This window comes from Schistocerca americana, chromosome 7, assembly GCF_021461395.2.
Source record: "Schistocerca americana isolate TAMUIC-IGC-003095 chromosome 7, iqSchAmer2.1, whole genome shotgun sequence".
Lineage (NCBI taxonomy): Eukaryota > Metazoa > Arthropoda > Insecta > Orthoptera > Acrididae > Schistocerca > Schistocerca americana.
In genome coordinates, this window is record NC_060125.1 from 360,295,032 (window position 1) to 360,317,014 (window position 21,983).

The 21,983-nt window shown below is 43.7% G+C and overlaps 1 protein-coding gene across 1 annotated transcript in view; it reads right to left on the reverse strand.

Annotated features, from left to right (window-relative positions):
• The window catches only part of LOC124622930 (cholinesterase 2-like), a 98,957-nt gene that overhangs the window by 18,860 nt on the left and 58,114 nt on the right, over positions 1-21,983 (reverse strand). Inside the window, exon 7 of the mRNA XM_047148720.1 lies at positions 3,957-4,080. Coding sequence (XP_047004676.1) covers positions 3,957-4,080 — 124 coding nt within the window. The remainder of the gene's footprint in view (positions 1-3,956; positions 4,081-21,983) is intronic.

Consider the following 21,983-nt stretch of genomic DNA (forward strand, 5'->3'; position numbering starts at 1 on the left):
AGCCGTCTAATGAGTACAGAGTATCGGTTGAGAGCAAACCGAAGAAAGACGAAGATAATAAAGAGTAGCACAAATGAAATTAAGCTTATCCATTACGGATATTTTAGAACCCGTGACTACCAATTGAATGTAAATACATAAAACTGGAACCAGGCACTTTTTTGAATAGTTATTTATTATTCCATAAACCGGTTTTCGAAACTTTTCAGGTTCATCTTCAGATGGTTTTTGGATGTCACATCAGTGTTTCTAGCATAATGCTTGGTGCTAGCTTGCGACAGTATGGGCGGCTTTTTGTTTGTGTGTGAAGTGATTTACCAACTGGCCATCAAAATGGAAGCAGACACACGGGCATTAACGGAAAAAAGCCGCCCATACTATCGCAAGCCAGCACCCAGCATTATGCTAGAAATAGTGATGTAACATGCAGAAAACCATCTGTAGAGGAACCTGAAAAGGTTCGAAAACCGGTTCACAAAATCATAAATAACTATTCAAAAAAGTAACTGGTTGCTGTTTCATGCATTTACAATTACAAATGAAATTAGTGATGAATATAACATCAAAATTGGGAACGAAGATGAAGATATTCGCTCCTTTCGAAACAAAATAATACAGGGACAAGAAAAGGACATAGACAGCGGACTAGTACAGGCAAAGAGGGCAATCCTGGCCAGAAGATGTCTTTAGTATCAAAACATCGGCCTTAAGCCATACATATTACAAAACTAGATGTATGTGTATACGTACGTAGTTACGTATGCATGTTCCATATCTCCTCCTAAATCGCTGCAGCGATTTCAACCAAACTTGGTACGCATCTTACTCCCTGTTTGGAAATCATCGCTGTGGGTTAAGAACTACCTACCTATCAAAGGGATGGGGATGGTGGTGAAAAAACACTGTAGCCCAAGACGAGCGAATATCCGTACTTTAGTCATCCAATATTTGAGAATGAGAACATTTAGTGACTCGCAACAAACTTAACACATAATTTCAAAACCTAAAGACACTTTTTCTCGCTGAGAACCCCACAAAGCAACAAAAGAAAAAAAGGTTTATCGGTTACATTTTCGCTGTTCATTCAGTAATACTTCTGCATCATGCATGACGTTTTTATTTATTACTCCTTTGCCACTAACTTTATTCGCAACACGTTTCACAGATAGTATCCACATACGACGCTGAATGTACCTAGAGAAATATTTCAGCGTACGGCATATTCACAATACACTTGAAACTTCCTGGCAGATTAAAACTGTGTGGCGGACCGAGATTCGAACTCGGGACCTTTGCCTTTCGCGGCCAACTGCTCTACCAACTGAGCTACCCAAGCACGACTGACGCCCCCTCCTCACAGTTTTACTTCTGCCAGTACCTCGTCTCCTACCTTCCAAACTTTACAGACGCTCTCCTGCGGATGTTACAGAACTAGCACTCCTGAAAGAAAGGATATTGCGGAGACATGGCTTAGCCACAGCCTGGAGGATGTTTCCAGAATGAGATTTTCACTCTGCAGCGTAGTGTGCGCTGATATGAAACTTCCTGGCAGATTAAAACTGTGTGCACACAGGCTGTGGCTAAAGGCCATGTCTCTGCAATATCCTTTCTTTCAGGAGTGCTAGTTCTGCAAGGTTCGCAGGAGAGCTTCTCTAAAGTTTGGAAGGTAGGAGACGAGGTACTGGCAGAAGTAAAACTATGAGGACGGGGCGTGAGTCGTGCTTGGGTAGCTCAGTTGGTAGAGCACTTGCCCGCGAAATGCAAAGGTCTCGAGTTCGAGTCTTGGTCCGGCACAAAGTTTTAATCTGCCAGGAAGTTCCACATCAGCGCACACCCCACTGCAGAGTGAAAATCTCATTCCACGATACATTTCACAGACATATACCACACTGTTCAGCTGCGTGAAAATGTAACTACTCGGCAAAATTAACTAGAGGTACAGGTGAAATATATGGACAAGTAAGTATGAGATATTTTAAATATATGTGACGTGCATATGCACGCATAGCCACAGGTAGAAAGCTCATCCTAAACTCCTGCGAAGATTTCAGCAAATTTGGAAAACACGAGTTACGAGCTGTAAAGAAATATTGTGGGCTTTAGAATCACCAGTGTCCTGTTGGGGTGAGCACGATAACTTGGAGAGAGAAGGGGGGAAGAAGAGGTGGACAGACAGCGAGGGGGGAGGAGGTGTATGGACATGAATAGTGTGAAGGAGGATACAGACACAGAGAGGGGGGGGGGAGAAGATGGACAGAGACCAGGGGAGGAGGGGATGAAAAAAGAGAGGGCGAGGAGGAAATGGACAGAGAAAGGGAAGAGGAGAAGACGAACAGGGAGAGAGGCAGGAAGAGATGGACGGAGAGAGGGGTGAGAAGTAGATGGACAGAGAGAAGGGAGGAGGAGATGGACAAAGATAGGGGAGGATGAGCTGGACGAAGATACGGGCAGGAGGAGTCGGACAGAGACTGGAAGGGGGGAGGGGGAGAGGCGGAGGAATACATACCCAGTCAATGCCACGTATTCAGCTGGTCCGTACATAAGAATGGATATACTTATTGTATGTATATCTGTTTGGGCATTCCACATCTCTCCTAAATCAACTGACCAATTTCAACCAAACTTGGTACACTTATCGCTTACTATCTGGAAAGAATCGCTGTCAGGTTAAGAACCATTTACCTATGAAGGCGCTGGGATGACGGGGTGAGAAAGTAGTGTAGCCCATGACACGCGAATAGTCAGACTCTATTCATCCAGTATTTGAAAATAAGAGCATTTAGTGCCACGTAGTAAATTTTACACATAATTCCAAGAGTTTACGAAACTTTTTCTCGCTGAGAATCCTCAAATAAGGAGGAAACATAAAAGTTTATCGCTTACATTTTCAGTGTTCATGCAGTAAAACTGCCACATCATTCTTTGCTGCTATCTCTATACGCAACACGTTTTGCAGACAGATCCAAATATGCCGTCCAGTGTACCCACAAAATTATACCATTTTACGACACATCGTTCAGGAGATACTGTGTCATAAACACTGAGCTGCGTCAAAACGGAACTGCAGGAAGAAATTCGCAAGATATATAGGCTAACTCTGAGTACAAATATGTGTGAACTACGCGTCAAATGTGCGTAAGCGATAAAAGTCACGTGTAGAAAGCTTCTCCAAAACCACTGGGTTGATTTCAGCTGAACTCGGTATGCAAACTACTTACTACCTGGAAAGAGATACCATAGGGTTAAGAACCAGGGTAGAAGTGATAACGTAGAGAGATATGGGGGTAGGAGGAGATGGACATAAACTCTTGACCTTATCAGTTAAGTCCTATAAGATTTCACACACATCTGAACATTTTTTTTGAACACAGACAGGGGTGGAGCATATGGGCAGAGAGAGGGGAAGGGAAGAACTGAGAGAAAGGGAAGGGTGGAGATGGACAGAGAGGGGAGAGAGGAGGAGAAAAGAAAGAGGAGATGGACAGAGACAGGAAGGAGGAAGAGATGTAGAGAGAGAGGGGAAGGGTGAGATGGACAGAGAGAGGGCAGGAGGAGATCGCCTACAAAAGTCTGTTATAAATACATACCTAGGCAATGCCGAGTACTTAGCTAGTTAGTGCAATAAATTCCTGGGAATGTACATCCGAGGGAAGCATTGTACGTATGGAAATTAACCAAGGATTTGGAGAAAACTGGAATAGAAGAGGAGTAAAGTATTTGAGATGTGGTGCTGCAGAAGGATGTAGAGCATTCGTTGGAATGACACGAAATGAGAAGGTTGCTGACAAAAAACGCTGTAGTCATTATCAAGGGAACAGTTTCAGATAAAGAAGTTAGTGGAAGGACTAAGTCGTTTTAATAATTTTATGGCTGTTTCTAATGTACTAAATGTGATGATTGCGCTGCTCAGGAACACGTACATGTACGCAAAAGCAACGCTCTTGGCGAACACTTACCGTAATCTGAAGATCCGGTTCCATTGTACCCGAAGTAATAGAAGTGAATAGGTAGATTGCTGGAGTTAGCTACGGCCCTAGCGAAGGAGTCCGCTGGATGTATGAAGTACAAGTCGGAAAACAGCTGCAAATAAACAAGTACATTAGGGAAGTACATTGGAGACATTAGTAACGCGCATCAACAGATAAACAGTAGAACTTCAGAAGGATGTCTTAATCGTTTCTCGCAACAAGCACATAAAATGTTTCCCGATTGAACTCTCTCGCAACAACACTATTGGAAGAACAGTGTTTAGTCGCAGTGCTTAGACCACGAGATATGCGTTCGAGGGGAGAGGGGCTCAAATTTCTATTCTGTCATTCACATTTAGGTTTTCTGTGGTTTCCCAAAATGGTTAAAGATGAATACCGGAATGGCTCTTTTGCAAAGGACGCAACCGATTTCCTCCCCAGACTGCAGAATTCTAGGTTATGGCCGCCTGTAATGATATTCTCGTCGACGGATCGCTAAACACTTATCTTCCTCTCTTCCGATGAAGAGTTTAGTCGACAGCAGATAAATATTTTGCAGACCTTCTAGAATCACACACCATGGAAACTGCATGGACAACTTGCGTTCAGCTAAAAGACAGCTCAGTCAAAAAAATAAGTGCACTTTCGACTTATTAATTTTTGGGGGGGTGGGATTTTAGGGTGCAAAACGTCTAAGGTCATAAGCGCCCAGTATAGAACCATAGAATGCTGGGACCGCGAGGGTAAAAAACCGTTGCGAGGTCCAATACAGAAGGAAGAAAAAACAAATCTAAAACGTCAAGACGTTACGGCAGAGTATCTAAGAGACGTCTACAAGACACCGGAGTCTCCAGATAGAAATTAAATCTCTTTTGTCATATTACTGCTTTTTAAAAAACTTAAAACGCGAGCCACAGCTCGCACATCATCCGCGAAAATGTCCGACAAAGCGGGCGGCAGCCCGATCTTGAGACGTAAGTGGCTAAAATAGGGACAGAGGATCAGGAAATGTCTGACTGTTAATGGCTGGATACAGAAAGGACAGCTGGGTGCAGGATCGCTGCTCAACAAGAGGCGGTGACTAAAGCGGTAGTGCCCTACTCGCAACCCGGCTAACATTACTTCCTCATGGCGAGACGGCCGGGAGGAAGTCGACCAGACTTCTGGGAGAGGTTTGACTTCTCTGAGTTTGTTCCCATGAAGGGAGCACCAATGATCTTGCAAAAGTGACGTCATACACCGAGAGAGAATAGTACAAATATCTTGCGAGGGGCAGCGTCATTCGCAGGCACACCAACATGGCCACGAAGCCACATGAACTTCACTTAGGCTCCTCCATTTGGGAACAAATGGAGGCAGTCCTGAGTCCGTCGAACGCTGGGGTGGACTGGATCTGGATCATCCAGACTCTGAAGGGCACTGAGGGAGATAGAGCAGATCACACAGCGAGTGAACTGGTGCCTCTGGACGCAGTGAATAGCCTGATAGAGGGCAAAAAGCTCTGCGGTAAAAAATGCACTGGTCGAGAAACCGGTATTGAAACTTATCAGTCCCGACAACAGAAGCATAGCCAACACCATGGGAGGACTTGGATCCATCAGTGTACAAAAATATGCCATCGGCAAGTTGTGAGCGAAGTTAGAGAAATTTGCAGCGATAGGTCAGCTCGGGAGTCGAATCCTTCGGGAACGAGCTGAGATCAAAATTAACACAAACCTGTGCCTGAAGCCAAGGTGGTGAAGGGCTCTCCCCCATTTGGAAAGTGGCACGAAGTGTGAACTGCAGCTGCTGAAGCAGGTGACGAAAGCGGATGTCGGGAGGCGATAGAGAAGAAACGTGCATCTCGTATTGGCGGTCAAGAATGTCATAAAAAAAAGGGTCAAAAGTTGGGTGGCGTGGCATGGAAGAAAGCCGACACGCATCCTACTGAGTAGGATGTCGTGCTGGTATGGCAGTGGTAGTTCACTGGTTTCTGCGTAGAGACTCTCAACTGGGCTAGTATGGTAGGCACCAGTGGCGAGACGGATCCCCAAATGTGTATTGTATTTAGACGACGTAAGATAGACGGCCGTGCAGAGGAGTAGACAATGCATCCATAATCCAACTTGGAGCAGACAAGAGATCGATAGAGGTGGAGGAGGACAGTCTGGTCAGTTCCCCAAGAGGTACCACTCAATACACGAAGGATATTGAGGGACCGGGTGCAGCGTGCAGCCAGGTAGGACACGTGGGGAGACCAACTGAGTTTCCTATCGAACGTAAGCCCTAAGAACTTCGTTGCATCCACGAACGGGAGACCATTTTGGCACAGTCGCCAGATGTTGACGCAAAACGGATTTGGTAGCAGAAAAGCGGAAGCCAGTTGTAACATCCACGAATAGAGACGGTCCAGACAACGCTGAAGACAGCGTTGCAGGGGGCACGTCCGATGGAAGGTGCAATAAATAGTAAAGTCGTCAACGAAAAAGAGAGCCGAAAGTGCCAGCTGGAAGGCAATCCATAATTGGGTTGATGGTTATGGCGAAGAGGACGACACTCAGTGCGTAGCACTGACGCACCCCGTTCTCGTGTGAAAAGGTGTGGGATAAGGAGGAACCCACACGTACCCGGAAAACTCGGTCTGTTAAAAATTCCCGTATTAAAGTGGGAAGACGACCACGAAGGCCCCATGTGTGCATAGTAGGTAGAATGCCTGTCCGACAACAGGTACCATAGGCTTTCTCCAAATCAAATAAAACGGCCACTGTTTGTCGCTTCTGAAGAAAATTATTCATGATGAACGTCGACAGGGTGACGAGATGATCAACTGCTGAGCGGCGCTTTCGGAATCCTCACTGAGCATTAATGAGAAGATATTGTGACTCCAGCCACCACACTAATCGAGCATTGATCATGCGTCCTATCACCTTACAAACGCTTCTCGTAAGGGAAATTGGACGATAGCTGGAAGGAAGAGATTTATCTTTACCAGGATTAGGTAGGGGAACAATAATAGCTTCACGCCAAAGCGTGGGAAATACATCGTCAGTCCAAAGACGGTTGTAGGTATCGAGAAGAAAGCGTTTTCCCGCAGGAGAAAGGTTCTGCAGCATGAGGTCATCGGGCCCAGGAGTAGAAGATCTAGATGAGGAGAGAGCACGCTCGAGCTCCCTCATAGTAAAAGGATTGTTGTAGCATTCTCGATTCAAAGAGAGAAAAGAGATTGCACGAGCCTCCTCCGCCTGTTTCCGAAGAAGAAAGACAGGATGGTAGTGGGTGGTACTTGAAACCTCCGCATAGTACTTGCCCAAAGCGTTGGAAACATCGACAGGGTCGACTATGACGTTTCCCGCCAAAGTCAGACCAGGGATCGGGGAGTGGGCGGTAGTCCCGGATGCTAGCGCAGGCCACCCCAAACGAGAGAGGACGATCTGCTGAACGATCTGGTGAAGGAAACCTAGCAGGCATTCTTGCTTTACTTAATAGTGCGACGGCACTGCGCTAGTAGTTGCTTGTAACGGATGCAGTTCGGTAACGTGGGATGACGGTGAAAGACATGAAGCGCACGTCGTCGGGCACGAATCTCATTGCCACACTCCACAATCCACCAAGGGACCGAGACCCGATGGGGAGAAGTAGTAGTACGAGGGATAGAGGATTCGGCAGCTGAGAGAATAACGTCCACGAGGTGCTCGACCTGATCATCACAGCTGGGAAACGGCCGGTCGTCAAAGACTGCCATGGAGGAATAGCCTCCAGTCAGCAAGAGAGAATTTCCAATGAGCGGGCCACTGTGGAGGGGTATGAATGCACAGGCGAGTCACGCCAGAGAAGTGGTCACACGAGTAAGTATAGGAAAGAGCACACCACTCGAGATGTCGAGCGAGCTGGGCAGAGCAGATCGAGAGGTCTCAGTGGGAATAAGTGTATGTGGAATCAGGGAGAAACGTAGCTTCACCGGGGCTAAGGCACAAAAGATTAAGATGATTAAGAAGTCCGCCAAAGGAGAACCTCTCGGGCAGGCGACAGGCGAGCCCCAAAGAGGATGAAGGGCATTGGTGTCAAAATGGTTCAAATGGCTTTGAGCACTATGGGACCTAACTTCTAAGGTCATCAGTCCCCTAGAACTTAGAACTACTTAAACCTAACTAGCCTAAGGACATCACACACATCAATGCCCAAGGCGGGATTCGAACCTGCAACCGTAGCGGTTGCGCGGTTCCAGACCGTAGCGCCTAGAACCGCTCGGCCACCCCGGCCGGCGTCATTTTGTCACCAAGGAGCAGAAAGGGTGGAGGAAGCTGAGCAACAAGCTGCATCAGGTCCGCCATAGTGACAGCCAATGTAAGGGCGCACAGAGATGACTTCATAGCCTGCCTTTATCTTGGTAGGAACCGTTAACCAATGGAAAGTCAGGAACAATGTGCGAGTGGGCACCAAATCGGCAGCTTCCTTCTTCATAACTCGATAAACAGCAGTAACGCCCTGATCCGATAGATAACTAGTTATTTCTTCCTCCGTCAAACCATCCAACAGCAGGGTGTAGATAACACTGTGCGACGAGTTAAGTGTCCTATGAGCCTCTACTTTTATAGGCTATTCGTGGAGGGTTTGGGCCTTGAGTAGTTTCTGGGCCTGGAGAGCACTATCAATTTCCAAAAGCAGAGTACCATTGCGGAGACGAGAGCATGACTTCACAGGGCCGACAATGCCATCCACGTCTTTCTGTATAACAAAGTGGTTAACAATAGCAAAAGTCTGGTTTTCGTCTAAACGTGAGACTACTAGATATCGAGGTTCAACAGGAAGAGACACTGAGGCAGGAGCCTCATTTCACTTTCTTTTATGTGAAACACTCGGAGAAAGAGAAGGAAAATCAGTCATTGGGGAGATTGCCAGCGTCTCCGATGGTGCGCTCCTTCCAGCCAGGGGCCCTCCAAAGGGGAGCCCCCCGCCTTGGGTGATTGTCCTCACCCTAGGTCACATCTCCCTAATGACAGCGTCTCCGATGGCGCGCTCCTTCCAGCCAGGGGCCCTCCAAAGGGGAGCCCCCCGCCTTGGGTGATTGTCCTCACCTTAGGTCACATCTCCCTAATGACAGACGGAGGGACCAATCGACAGGGGAGGAAGGTAATAGCCCAGGCAATCACGCCTCCCTGGGCCTGGCCTGTGCCAGGGGGTACGTGCAGGCCATACATACCAACCTGGGGCTGGGAATTATCCGTTACCCAAACGCCTGGGTGGCCGTCAGGCACACACAGGGAGGAGAAGAAGAGATAAGAAGAAAAGAAAGAAAGAAAGAATGGCCTCAAACGCCGCAGTGGAGGAAAAAGAGAACAGAACAAGGGAAGAGCAGAACAAGGAAAGAAAGGAACAAAGAAAGAGCAGAACAGGGAAAAAATTGAACGGAGAAAGAGCAAAATGAGGAAAAAGTAGTACAGGGAAAGGGCAGTACAGGAAAAGAGCAGTAAAGGGAAAGAGCAGTACAGGGAAAGAGCAGTACAGGGAAAGAGCAGTACAAGAGATAATATTGCTACAAGTAAACCAAAGCAAATGAGCTTCAAGAGCCCATGGAGGCACGAGACATCTCCCCAAGAGAGGGGAAAAGGACAGGAGAAGCACCAAAAGAGAAGGGTGCTGCGAGGGCAGGGCCCCTGAGGTCGCCAAGCACGTACTCAACAAGAGCGGTGAGCCCCCTGGGGGGACTTTCGACTTACATTAGATTGCATATCAGAACTAAAAATTTGATCCTAGTCTTTGTAACGTATTTTCGTTAGTAAGTGTAGGGGATAAACTACTATGTTTCAATTCCCGGCACCTCTCACTATTTTCGAATCTCAAATATTAGTCGAGGCTGATTCTAAGTCAGTCAGTCGTTATTTAGCTGATTTCACTTCCTGTATGGTAGGCACCTAGATCTAAGACTGTGGCAGCGTGGTTAATAATGTCATTTATAGTTCTTAACTGCGATGAGTGAAGTGCGATTAATGAAGTATTTTACAGTTTGATATTGAAGTTCTTACAGTAACTGGAAACTGTATTCGTGAACAGAAGGCGAAGATTATTACGTGAGATGAATGGTGCTTGGACCATGCTATAGTATCTTACTACACGGTTTTGACGAAAAGTGTTTTTGTATCACCAGTATCCGATATATCATTTTAGAATGTGTATCCTTTTTTGATTTGTTATTAATTTGACAACCCTACAGCTATTTCTAATACTGTACGGTTACTATTATTATTTACAGTATACAGGGCAAGACAGTTAAGATAGACTACCTCAGATATTGTATGTCCAGAATGAATAAATATATAGAGGTGTGGTATTCGCCAGGTAATAGCGGACAATATGGAGAATTTCCTGACGTTCTCAAGTAATTTTTATAGTTTGTAGTCGCCGAATTACGACACCGATTTTTTTTCCTAGTGGAACTAGTCAACGACATAACATGTGCGGGACACGATCAAATAGTATTAAGGTAACAGCGCCGCCAGCCACTGTCTGACCTTCAGGAGAAGAGGTTCCACAAATGCCAAAGATAAGCAAACAGGTAACTCAGGTACAGTTCATGTCTTCATTATAACGGCTGTCATACCAAGTGCTCAAAATGTGCACCTCGAGTTTGCTACACGCTATAAAGTTATACTGGAGAAGCAATATTGCGCGTTAAATTTCATCTATAGTTAACGGCAGTACAGGTCCGTGTTATAAGGAATTTCATGCCTTCGTTAGTCGTTGGTGTTAACCTGGTATAACTCTGTTTCAATTTTTGCCACAGTTGAAATTCCAATGCTCTCAATATATTATCTTAAGGCATATGTCATTATATGCGCGGAATGGAACGGCCATCCGTCATTTTGGTACCACACTAATAGTCTTCTGTCCAGTGGGATGTTTTCCAACAACTGCGGCAGTAGCATATCTTAAGAACTCGAGATACTCGAGCATATTTAGATTGTCATCACTAATATAAAGACCAACGATGTGGGTCTTGAAAAACACGCTGCAAACGTTGACAGACCAAGAGTGTTGTTTTTAAACACTTCTTTGAATCAACGTGGATTTTCAACTAGTCAGTTATTGCATATTGCGAAGATTCACTTGCCCATGATTTGTAAACTATGCTTCGTCCTTAAGAAAATATTTGCGTAGATATGTCGCATCACTTTGCACTTTTTACGGATAACATTCGGACAACTGTAACCAATTTCGGAAATAATTGCCATGAAGCTGTAGATGCAGCGAAATGCGAAGAGAATGAAATGCAATGGACTGCAGTGTTCGGAGAACTCTCGTTAGGTTGATCTCTCTCGTACTTCCGAGATGCCTCTAGTGACATTTGCATTGTGTGTTTCTGCTGCTAAAATGCTAATTTCATTTCTTTCATCACTTGCTCTTCTTTTTCCTCGGTATTTCATTCTCCACCTCCAGTTTCTGGAACTTTCTCTCAATAATGTTTGTGAAGACAGATTGTGAGTGCTTGGCACGATTTGGACACTTTTCAATATACAACCAAACAGCTGTTCTAATAGCTTAGCGACATTCGCCATAAACGATATTCACGTCTTCGACTGTCTTGCGTACTGTGAATGTTTCAATAGCTTTGCGAGCAAGTTGTGTGATTGCTACAACAGCGGAACACAGACTGATGCGCCTCAAGCGTACAGATAAACGCAAGAACAATATCTGATTTCGTGTTTGTTTAACTTTGGCATAATAGGGCAGGCGTTTGTGGAACATCATCTCCCGACGGCGTTACAGTGGTTTGCGACGCTGTTGCCTTGATACTATTTGATCTAGTGCCACAAATCTTATGTCGTTGAAATTCTCTTAGAAGCTTCTGTCAAATGGCACAGAAAAAAAAAACATATAGCTCCAATAGAAAAAAAACAAAGTCAGTGTCGTAATTCGGCGACTATAAACAATAAAAATGACTTTCGAACGTCAAGAGATTCCCAATATTGTCCGCTATAACTTGGCGAAAACCGAACCTCAATATGTTTATTCATTTAGGATATATTTGGGGTGGCCAGTCTTTGCTGTATATTGACAGTTGGGTAGCAGCTACTGAAAAGTCCATTAATAAAATAAATAGTAAATTTGACGACCAAGTAACAGATGTTCGTCTTCTACTATCTTTCGCAGTGAAAAGCTACTTTTTCTCTAAATGTATCTAAAAAGCAAACCACAATTGAGACACATGAAGAAATAGCGGAAATAACGAATGTGAACACAAATACAGAAATAAGAAAACACATAACTTAAGAAGTGCAGAGAGATTTGTAAAATTAAGGTTAGGTTTGGATAGGATGAAACACAAGGATTAAACTTTGTTTCTACGATATTGTCGAACTGTTGATTTTAATTGTCTGTTATGGTTTTATGATGATTTGCTATGCCCAGTTATTAGTTATTGCAGTACTGAGTGAACCATTCATCCCCGGCGTCGTTTCACACCACTGAAGCGAGGAAAAATTCATTTGCGGTTCAGTATCAGTAGTTGTTGTTACGTTGCTAGGCAAAATTGTTCACTACGGCACGACGCAAATCCAGAGATAATCTATAATGCTATCTTGCTTTCGTGCGTCGTAATATTATTTCGGCAAACACTCCTTTCAGTGGTCAATGTTCATCAAGTAACTCTTTCAATTAAAATGTTCACAGATAATTAATTTTGATCATCAACTATCATGCAGTTCAATTAATGAGGGAGCCAACACGTGAGATTTCCATTACTGATGAAAAGTTTTTATTGTTCCTTCTTAGGAGTTAGTTTATAATCATCACACCACACGCACAACGATGGATCAGATCAATTACGATTCTTTCAAGTTCGGTGATCGTGACAATTACAACTTTTACAATCGGCGTATTTGTATTATCTTCGTGTGGTCGTATTAATGTTTCCTACTCAAGGCTAATCAGGTACTGCAGTCTTCGATACTATGTCCATTCTTCGTTGTAACTGTTCACTTTGATGAAGGCTGAGTCCAACAATAATATCTCCAATAATTAAAGTTCATTAACTCGTCGTACACTGTCAGAACATCACTACAGTTCAAGTTCTCATGTCAGAATAACTGAGAACAAAGTCCACGCATCTCTATCACGCAATGGTAATTTTTTTTTTAAATAGGAACAATCTCGTAGCGTTCCGTTTGTAGTACTGTAACAAACGGTACTCTCTCTCTTGATACCAAGCAAGCTAGCAAGCGACTAACATTTCCATGAACGAGCATTGTAGACGCATTGAATTTCCTTTTCGCAGCGTTTACAACTCTCTTTCACAATAAATATTATCTCTGACCGACACATTACTTTGGACCTAACTTTCGTCGTACTGATTTGCAGTTATTACTGAGATGTTTGATAGTGTAGTGTCCTATTTCTGACAATCGATCCCTACATGTGTACAGTGCTTCATAAACATTCCGTGAAGTGTTAATTTACGTGCAGTGATATAGTTATTCTTTGACTTAGCTTTAGCTAGTTATTCCGTGCTGTTCATGTCTACACAATTCATTCATGTGTGTAGTGTTCAGTTATTGCTAAATGTATGTGGGAATAAAGGAATTGTTTTCTCCAACATCCACATTTGGTGACACCCGACGAACTACGTTAACATCCGCGTCGGCTTCAGCGTTTAACGAAGTTCCGCAACGTTAATTTTTGTAACTTCCGCGCCAGCCGCGTCGCGCTCGTTTCAGCACGATCATGACCGATTCGCCAGTCTCAATTCAACCTGAAGCCAGCAGTGCAATTAAAAGGGTGACAATAAAACCTCCACCATTCTGGTTACATACTCCTCTATTGTGGTTTGCCCAGTTAGAAAGCCAGTTCGTCCTCGCACAAATATCGGCGGACGAAACTAAGTAGAGCTATGTGGTTGCAGCACTTACAGAAGATCTAGCAGCAGAAGTACAAGATATCCTAGCCGCACCACTGGATACCGATCGTTATGCATCTATTAACAACACATTAATAACGCGTTTGTCACAATCAGAGGCAAATGGTTCAAATGGCTCTGAGCACTATGGGACTTAACTTCTGAGGTCATCAGTCCCCTAGAACTTAGAACTACTCAAACCTAAGGACATCACACACATCCATGCCCGAGGCAGGATTCGAACCTGCGACAGTAGCGGTCGCGCGGTTCCAGACTGTAGCGCCTAGAACCGCTCGGCCACACTGGCCGGCCAATCAGAGGCAAAACGGCTAGAGAAGCTACTGCGCACTGAAGAACTCGGATATCGAACTGCATCACAACTCTTACGACGTTTGCGCACACTGGCAAGTAACACTGTAACTGATGATGTGCTACGAAATATATGGTTGTCTCGGTTGCCGTCGGATACTCAAAAAATACTCACGGTATGCGCAGGCGATTTAAACGCACTGGCACAAACGGCCGACAGGTTAACTGATGTGTATCCCACATCCAGTGTCTCAACATTAACGCCACAACAAGAAAATTCGCCCTACAATCACAACTGGCAGAGTTGACCGCACAGGTAAGCTGCATTACAAACAACGCACAACCACCAACGGCCACGCCGCCGGCGGTCACGAAGTCGCAATCGATCACCTTCACTACAGAACTTATGCTGGTACCAAAAGACATTTGGTAATGATGCACGAAAGTGTACGCCACCTTGCAAGTGGAAACATGAGGCAGACACCGTAGCAGCGATAACTTCCAGTGCAAACACTCGCCGACTTTTTGTGACAGACCTCGAAACAAAACTACAGTTTCTCGTCGATACAGGCGCAGAAGTGTCCGTATATCCAGCAAACCGCCTATCACGCCGGAGCTGCGACGACTGTTATCTATATGCCGCCAATGACTCAAAAATTAGAACATACGGTCGAGTAACATTATTCCTTAACTTGGGGCTATGCCGTGTGTTTGAATGGCAATTTACAGTGGCAGATATATCACAGCCTATTATCGGAGCAGATTTTTTGTCCTTCTACGACTTACTGCCAGATCTGCGACGTCAGCGACTAATAGATTTGACTACTAGTCTGCATACAACAGGAAAAGTCCGTTGTATCACACCACTAGAGTTACGCACAGTCACAGGCGACACACCATATATACGATTACTGAAAGGATACCCCGACATCACACAGCAATCGCCTACTCTCCCACCAGTCAAGCATACAACCATCCACCACATTTTGACCACGCCAGGGCCGCCAACTCACGCTCGGCCTAGACGTTTAACGGCCGAAAAGCTAAAAGTGGTAAAGCAGGAATTTCGCAGCGTGCTGTCACAAGGTATCTGCAGAGTTTCTAGTAGCAGTTGGGCATCCCCAATCCACATCGGGCCTAAAAAGAAGAATGGATGGCGCCCCTGCGGTGACTATCGCCATCTCAATGCAAGGACCATTCCAGACCGGTACCCAGTTCCACATATAGAAGACTTTTCTGCAAATGTTCACGGTAAGACTATATTTTCTACCATTGATCTAGTTCGAGCTTACTATCAGATCCCTATAGCTGCAGAAGACATTCCTAAAACAGCGGTGACAACACCATTCGGTCTATTTGAATTCACCCGAATGCCATTCGGACTATGTAATGCCGCCCAGACCTTCCAACGTTTTATGGATGAGGTTACAAGAGATTTAGATTTTTGCTATGTGTATATAGATGATTTATTGGTGATGTATGCATCGGAAGAGGAGCACTTACAGCATTTGGCACAAGTGTTTGACCGCCTACGCACACGTTGACTAGTAATTAATCCTGCCAAGTGTGTTTTTGGTGAGAAAGAGGTCCACTTTCTAGGATATTTGGTGAATGCACAGGGTATTCGACCGCCACACAGTAAAGTAGAGGCCATAAACAAATACCCCCGCCCTGTCACAGTCAGAGAATTACGACGATTCATTGGAGTAGTGAATTTATACCAACGCTTCATTCGCAATCATGCACTGATAACTGCACCATTGAATGAACTACTTAAAGGCGCACCTAAACCTAACCACAGTGTGCATTGGACTATCGAGGCGGACACCGCGTTTCACGCTATAAAAAAAGCTATAGCAGAGGCCGCGCAATTAGCACACCCGGTCGCGCATGCTCCACTCGCTCTCATGGTTGATGCTTCGTCCACTGCCATTGGTGCCGTACTTCAGCAACAAATTGATCAAACAGATCACCCATTGCATTTTATAGTCATAAGTTGTCACCATCTCAGCAACGTTGGGGAACATATGACAGTGAGCTGTACGCCGCTTATGCGGCAGTAAAAAAATTCAGACACGCATTAGAAGGGCGACAGTTCACGATTTACACAGATCATAAACCGCTTACCTATGCCTTTAAGGTAAAGCCAGAGAAAGCATTGCCCAGGCAGCTGCGACACTTAGATCATGTCAGCCAGTTCACGACCAGCATTGTGTATGTGGAAGGGAAGCGAAATGTTCCAGCTGATGCACTTTCTCGCATTGAAGCAGTGTCCACAGTAGCAGATGACATCGCACAGGTGGAAACAGTGACAAAGGCCATTGATTACGACGCCCTCGCGCATGCGCAACAATGTGATAGTGAGTTGCGTGATCTATTGCAACAAGAGAAAGGATTGAAGCTACAGCTCGTGACATTTCCTGAAGCAAGCATTGAGTTGTACTGTGACGTAGCAAGAGGAAAGATACGTCCATTTGTGCAACAGCAATTCAGAACACAGGCAATTGCATCAATGCACAATCTGTCACACCTAGGAGTAAGAGCCACACTCAGATTGGTCAAACAAAAATTTGTATGGCCATGTATGCACACAGATTGTAAAGGATTTGTGAAGCAATGCTTGACGTGCCAGAGGAATAAAATCACACAGCACGTCAGGGCACCATTAGGCACATTTCTTCCACCAAATCAGCGTTTTGACCATGTGCATGTTGACATCATCGGCCCACTCTCGGCATCGGAAGGCTACAGTTATTGCCTCACGGTGATTGACAGATTTACTAGGTGGCATGAGGCATTTCCAATGAAGGACATCACTGCAGAAACTATAGCTCAAACATTTTTTCGTGGTTGGATTGCCCGGTTTGGAGTTCCACAGAGAATTACAACTGATCAAGGACGACAATTTGAAGCCTACGTTTTCAAAGCATTGGCTACGTTACTAGGTACGAAACGCATACGCACCACGGCATACCACCCCGCATCAAATGGCATGGTTGAGCGTCTCCATCGACAGTTAAAGGCAGCACTGAGATGTCACGCAACACCGCATTGGACAGAGACACTACCTATCGTACTTTTGGGTCTACGAACGTCATTCAAAAGTGATCTGAAAGCAACAGTAGCAGAACTGGTGTATGGACAAACGTTACGCCTGCCTGGAGAATTTCTGCACAGCATGGCAGGTGATACAATCACAGCCTCAGAATTCGCCACAAGATTAAGAGAGCAGATACGCCAATTGAGACCAACAATGCCCAGAAACCAGCTTGGAAGACACTCGCTCGTTTTTGCGGAGCTAGACAAGTGCACGCATGTATTCTTACGCAATGATACTGTGCTTAAACCACTGCAGCCACCATGTGACGGACCATATCTGGTAGTCAGTAGGGATACCAATACTTTCCGCATAATGATTAACGGTACGCCCACCACAGTTGCAGTGGACCGTATCAAGCCTGTATTTCTGGACGCAACAGACACCACAGCTACCACTGAACACAAACCAGAGAAGACAGGAGAAGCTACAAGATGTGTTCTTGTACCTCATGAACACCACAACGCTCAGCTAACACCAGTCACTGCAGCACCAAGACCGACGTCGAGGACTACTACACCACTCCCTGACACAACCACTGATACACGTGACGTACCGCCCGGTTTCAAGAAAGAAGTAGTTACAAGAGCTGGACGGCGTGTGAAATTTAATCTGCGTTATCGTTAGCATTAAAGGGGGGAGTCATGTAGTGTCCTATTTCTGACAATCGATCCCTACAAGTGTACAGTGCTTCATAAACATTCCGTGAAGTGTTAATTTACGTGCAGTGATACAGTGACTTAGCTTTAGTTAGTTATTCCGTGCTGTTCATGTCTACACGATTCATTCATGTGTGTAGTGTTCAGTTATTGCTAAATGTATGTGGGAATAAAGGAATTGTTTTCTCCAACACCCACAATAGCAAATTAAAAATAACCTTTCTTTCTTTCTACCTTTATAGCTTGGCATACTCAGTAATTATTGAAATTGGTGTTCATCGAAACTTTAAGGTGTTATATTATTGTCAAAGTTGTCGTACCTGTCAGGATAACACTGTTCCCTACTTTAAATTATCATGACATTCTTATTTGGGTTTTCTGGTTTCTTGGGGTGTTACAATTGGGCACTGAAAACTGATGGAAAAGAGTTAAAATGATCGTTATAAAACAGGGCAGGCACTGAGTAACAAATGAAAGATGGTGGCAATGGAGACGAATCTTTGAGGTGGAAGACAGAACGTTTGCATTCAACAAGGATGCATATCCTAATGAAGTAAAGCTTAAAGGAACGACTGTTTTGGAGCTTTGATTTCATTAAGAAATATTATAGTCTCCATGAATTTAATACGTAGATGTAAACTGGTAGTGTGTACGAGTATGATATGGGTCAGAGGCAGCGTGAATTCCTAGACAAGCTAACGGTACAACACAGAGTCTTAACGACACGTAAATCACGTAAATTAAATGATGTCCAAGAATTCTGTTAAAGTGTGTAATGTAGTATATGAGTGATTAATGAATCTGGTTTTCTGTTACAGGATTACAATACAGTTACTTGTCTCTAATTAATACATTTTGTTACAAATAATAATTCTGAATTATGTACCTGGTGGGTGAGAGAGAGACGACAGAGAGCTGAATCACTGAAATGAGAACGCATTATCGATGGAAGAATTTTATGGTACCAATAGCAAGATACCCTCACCTGCAAGTACACAACAACTGGATCCCATCGGAAACTAGTGAAATGCGAAATGTTAAAAAAGCAGGAAAATACCGGAAGATGGAAGCAGGTTTCGGTGCATTATTATTTGCTTAATTAGTGCCTATTTATTTTGTATCTATGGAAATGCACCAAGTAAAGTGAGAGAAGTGATAAGAGATAACGTTTACATGGACGGCAATGTGATGAGTAAACAGAGAGAAATGACTGTAAATAAAGAAATCTTAAAATTATGAATAAGATTATCTCGTAGTATATTGTGACTGCAACAATGCCAACAAGAAGACGAATTGTTAAGTAATGCATCAAGAAAGAAATTATAAATCAGTTAGATAACCTTGATGGAAAATATTCCGAAATGTGAAGGTACAATATTCGAACAGGAGCAAGGTAGTAATTAAGAATTTTCGAACTGAATCAGACCTAAGGGTGAGGTACTGTGTAAGATGAGTGGTTTGAAGTGAAGGTGAATTGGCATTGGTGTTTCTGGCTTAATTCGTAGTTTGAAAAATTATTAGTGTCTTTGAGAATGCCCCATTAAGAAAAAGAAAAAAAAAAGAATTAAGAACGGCAAGTGTAACACATACATTAAATTGATACTGAGTAAATCGTAATCTACATCTACATCTACATGGATACTCTGCAAATCACATTTAAGTGCCTGGCAGAGGGTTCATCCAACCACCTTCACAATTCTCTGTTATTCCTATCGTATCGCGCACGGGAAAAATAAACACCTATATCTTTCCGTACGAGCTCTGATTTCCCTTATTTTATAGTGGTGATCGTTCCTCCCTATATAGGTCGGTGTCAACAAAATATTTTCGCATTCGGAGGAGAAAGTTGGTGATTGGAATTTTCTTAGAAGATTCCGTCGCAACGAAAAACGCCTTTCTTTTAACGATGTCTAGCCCAAATCCTGTATCATTTCTGTGACACTCTCCCATATTTCGCGATAATACAAAACGTGCCGCCTTTCTTTGAACTTTCTCGATGTACTCCGCAGTCCTATCTGGTAAGCATCCCACACCGCGCAGCAGTATTCTAAAAGAGGACGGACAAGCGTAGTGTAGGTAGTCTCCTTAGTAGGTATCTTACATTTTCTAAGTGTCCTGCCAGTAAAACGCAGTCTTTGGTTGGCCTTACCCACAACATTTTCTGTGTGTTCCTTCCAATTTAAGTTGTTCGTAATTGTAATATCTAGATATTTAGTTGAATTTACGGCCTTTGGATTAGACTGATTTATCGTGTAACCGAAGTGTAACGAATTCCTTTTAGCACTCATGTGGATGACCTCACACTTTTCGTTATTTAGGGTCAACTGCCACTTTTCACACCATTCAGATATCTTTTCTAAATCATTTTGCAGTTTGTTTTGATCTTCTGATGACTTTATTAGTTGATAAACGACAGCGTCATCTACAAACAACCGTAGACGGCTGCTCATATTGTCTCCCAAATCGTTTATATAGATAAAGAACAGCAAAGGGCCTATGACACTACCTTGGGGGACGCCAGAAATCACTTCTGTTTTACTCGATGACTTTCCGTCAGTTACTACGAACTGTGACATCTCTGACGGGAAATCAGAAATCCAGTCACATAACTGAGACGATATTCCATAAGCAGGCAATTTCACTACGAGCCGCTTGTGTGGTACCGTGTCATAAGCCTTCTGGAAATCCAGAAATACGGAATCGATCGAAAATCCCTTGTCAGTAACACTCAACACAATACGAATAAAGAGCAAGTTGTGTTTCACAAGGATGATGTTTTCTAAACCTATGTTGACTGTGTGTCAATAGACCGTTTTCTTCGAGGTAATTCATAATGTTCGAACACAATATATGTTCCAAAATCCTGCTGCATATCGCCGTTAACGATATGGGTCTGTAATTTAGTGGATTACTCCAACTACCTTTCTTGAATATTGGTGTGACCTGTCAACTTTCCAGTCTTTGGGTTCGGATCTTTCGTCGAGCGAACGGTTGTATATGATTGTTAAGTTGGGAGCTAATGCATCAGCATACTCCGAAAGGAACCTAATTGGTATACAGTCAAGACCAGAAGACTTGCCTTTAATAAGTGATTTAAGTTGCTTCACTACTCCGAGGATATTTACTTCTACGTTACTCACGTTGGCAGCTGTTCTCGATTCGATTTCTGGAATATTTACTTCTTCTTCTTTTGTGAAGGCATTTCGGAAGGCTGTATTTAATTATTCTGCTTTGGCAGCAGTGTCTTCGATAGTATCTCCATTGCTATAGCGCAGGGAAGGCATTGATTGTATCTTGCCGCTAACATACTTCACATACGACCAGAATCTCTTTGGATTTTCTGCGAGGTTTCGAGACAAAATTCCGTTGTGGAAACTGTTATAAGCATCTCGCATTGAAGTCCGCCCTAAATTTAGAGCTTGTGTAAAAGATCCCCCATCTTGGGGATTCTGCGTCTGTTTAAATTTGGCATGTTTGTTTCGTTGTTTCTGCAACAGTGTTCTAACCCGTTTTGTGTACCAAGAAGGATCAGCTCCATCGTTTGTTAATTTATTTGGTACAAATCTCTCAACTGCTGCCGATACTATTTCTTTGAATTTAAGCCACATCTGGTCTACACTTATATTATTAATTTTGAATGAGTGGAGATTGTCTCTCAGGAAGGCGTCAAATGAATTTTTATCTGCTTTTTTGAATAGGTATATTTTTCGCTTATTTTTCGAGGATTTCGGAATTACAATATTCTAATCCATGAATCGGTTGTGATGCTCGTTATTAACTTAGGATTATTTCTTGCTTAGAGGTTAAGTGTGTTTTCACAACCGTTTACTATTCGCTTGGGCTCATGAAATAATTTTCAGAGAATGCGTTTAGCACAATTTCGGATGATATTTTATGCTTACCTCCGGAACTGAACATGTATTTTCGTCAAAATATCGAGGGTATATTAAAGTCAACACCAACTATTATCGTATGAGTCGGGTACGTGTTTGAAATCAAACTCAAGTTTTCTTTGAACCTTTCAGCAACTGTATCATCTGAATTAGGAGGTCGGTAAAAGGATCCAATTATTATTTTATTCC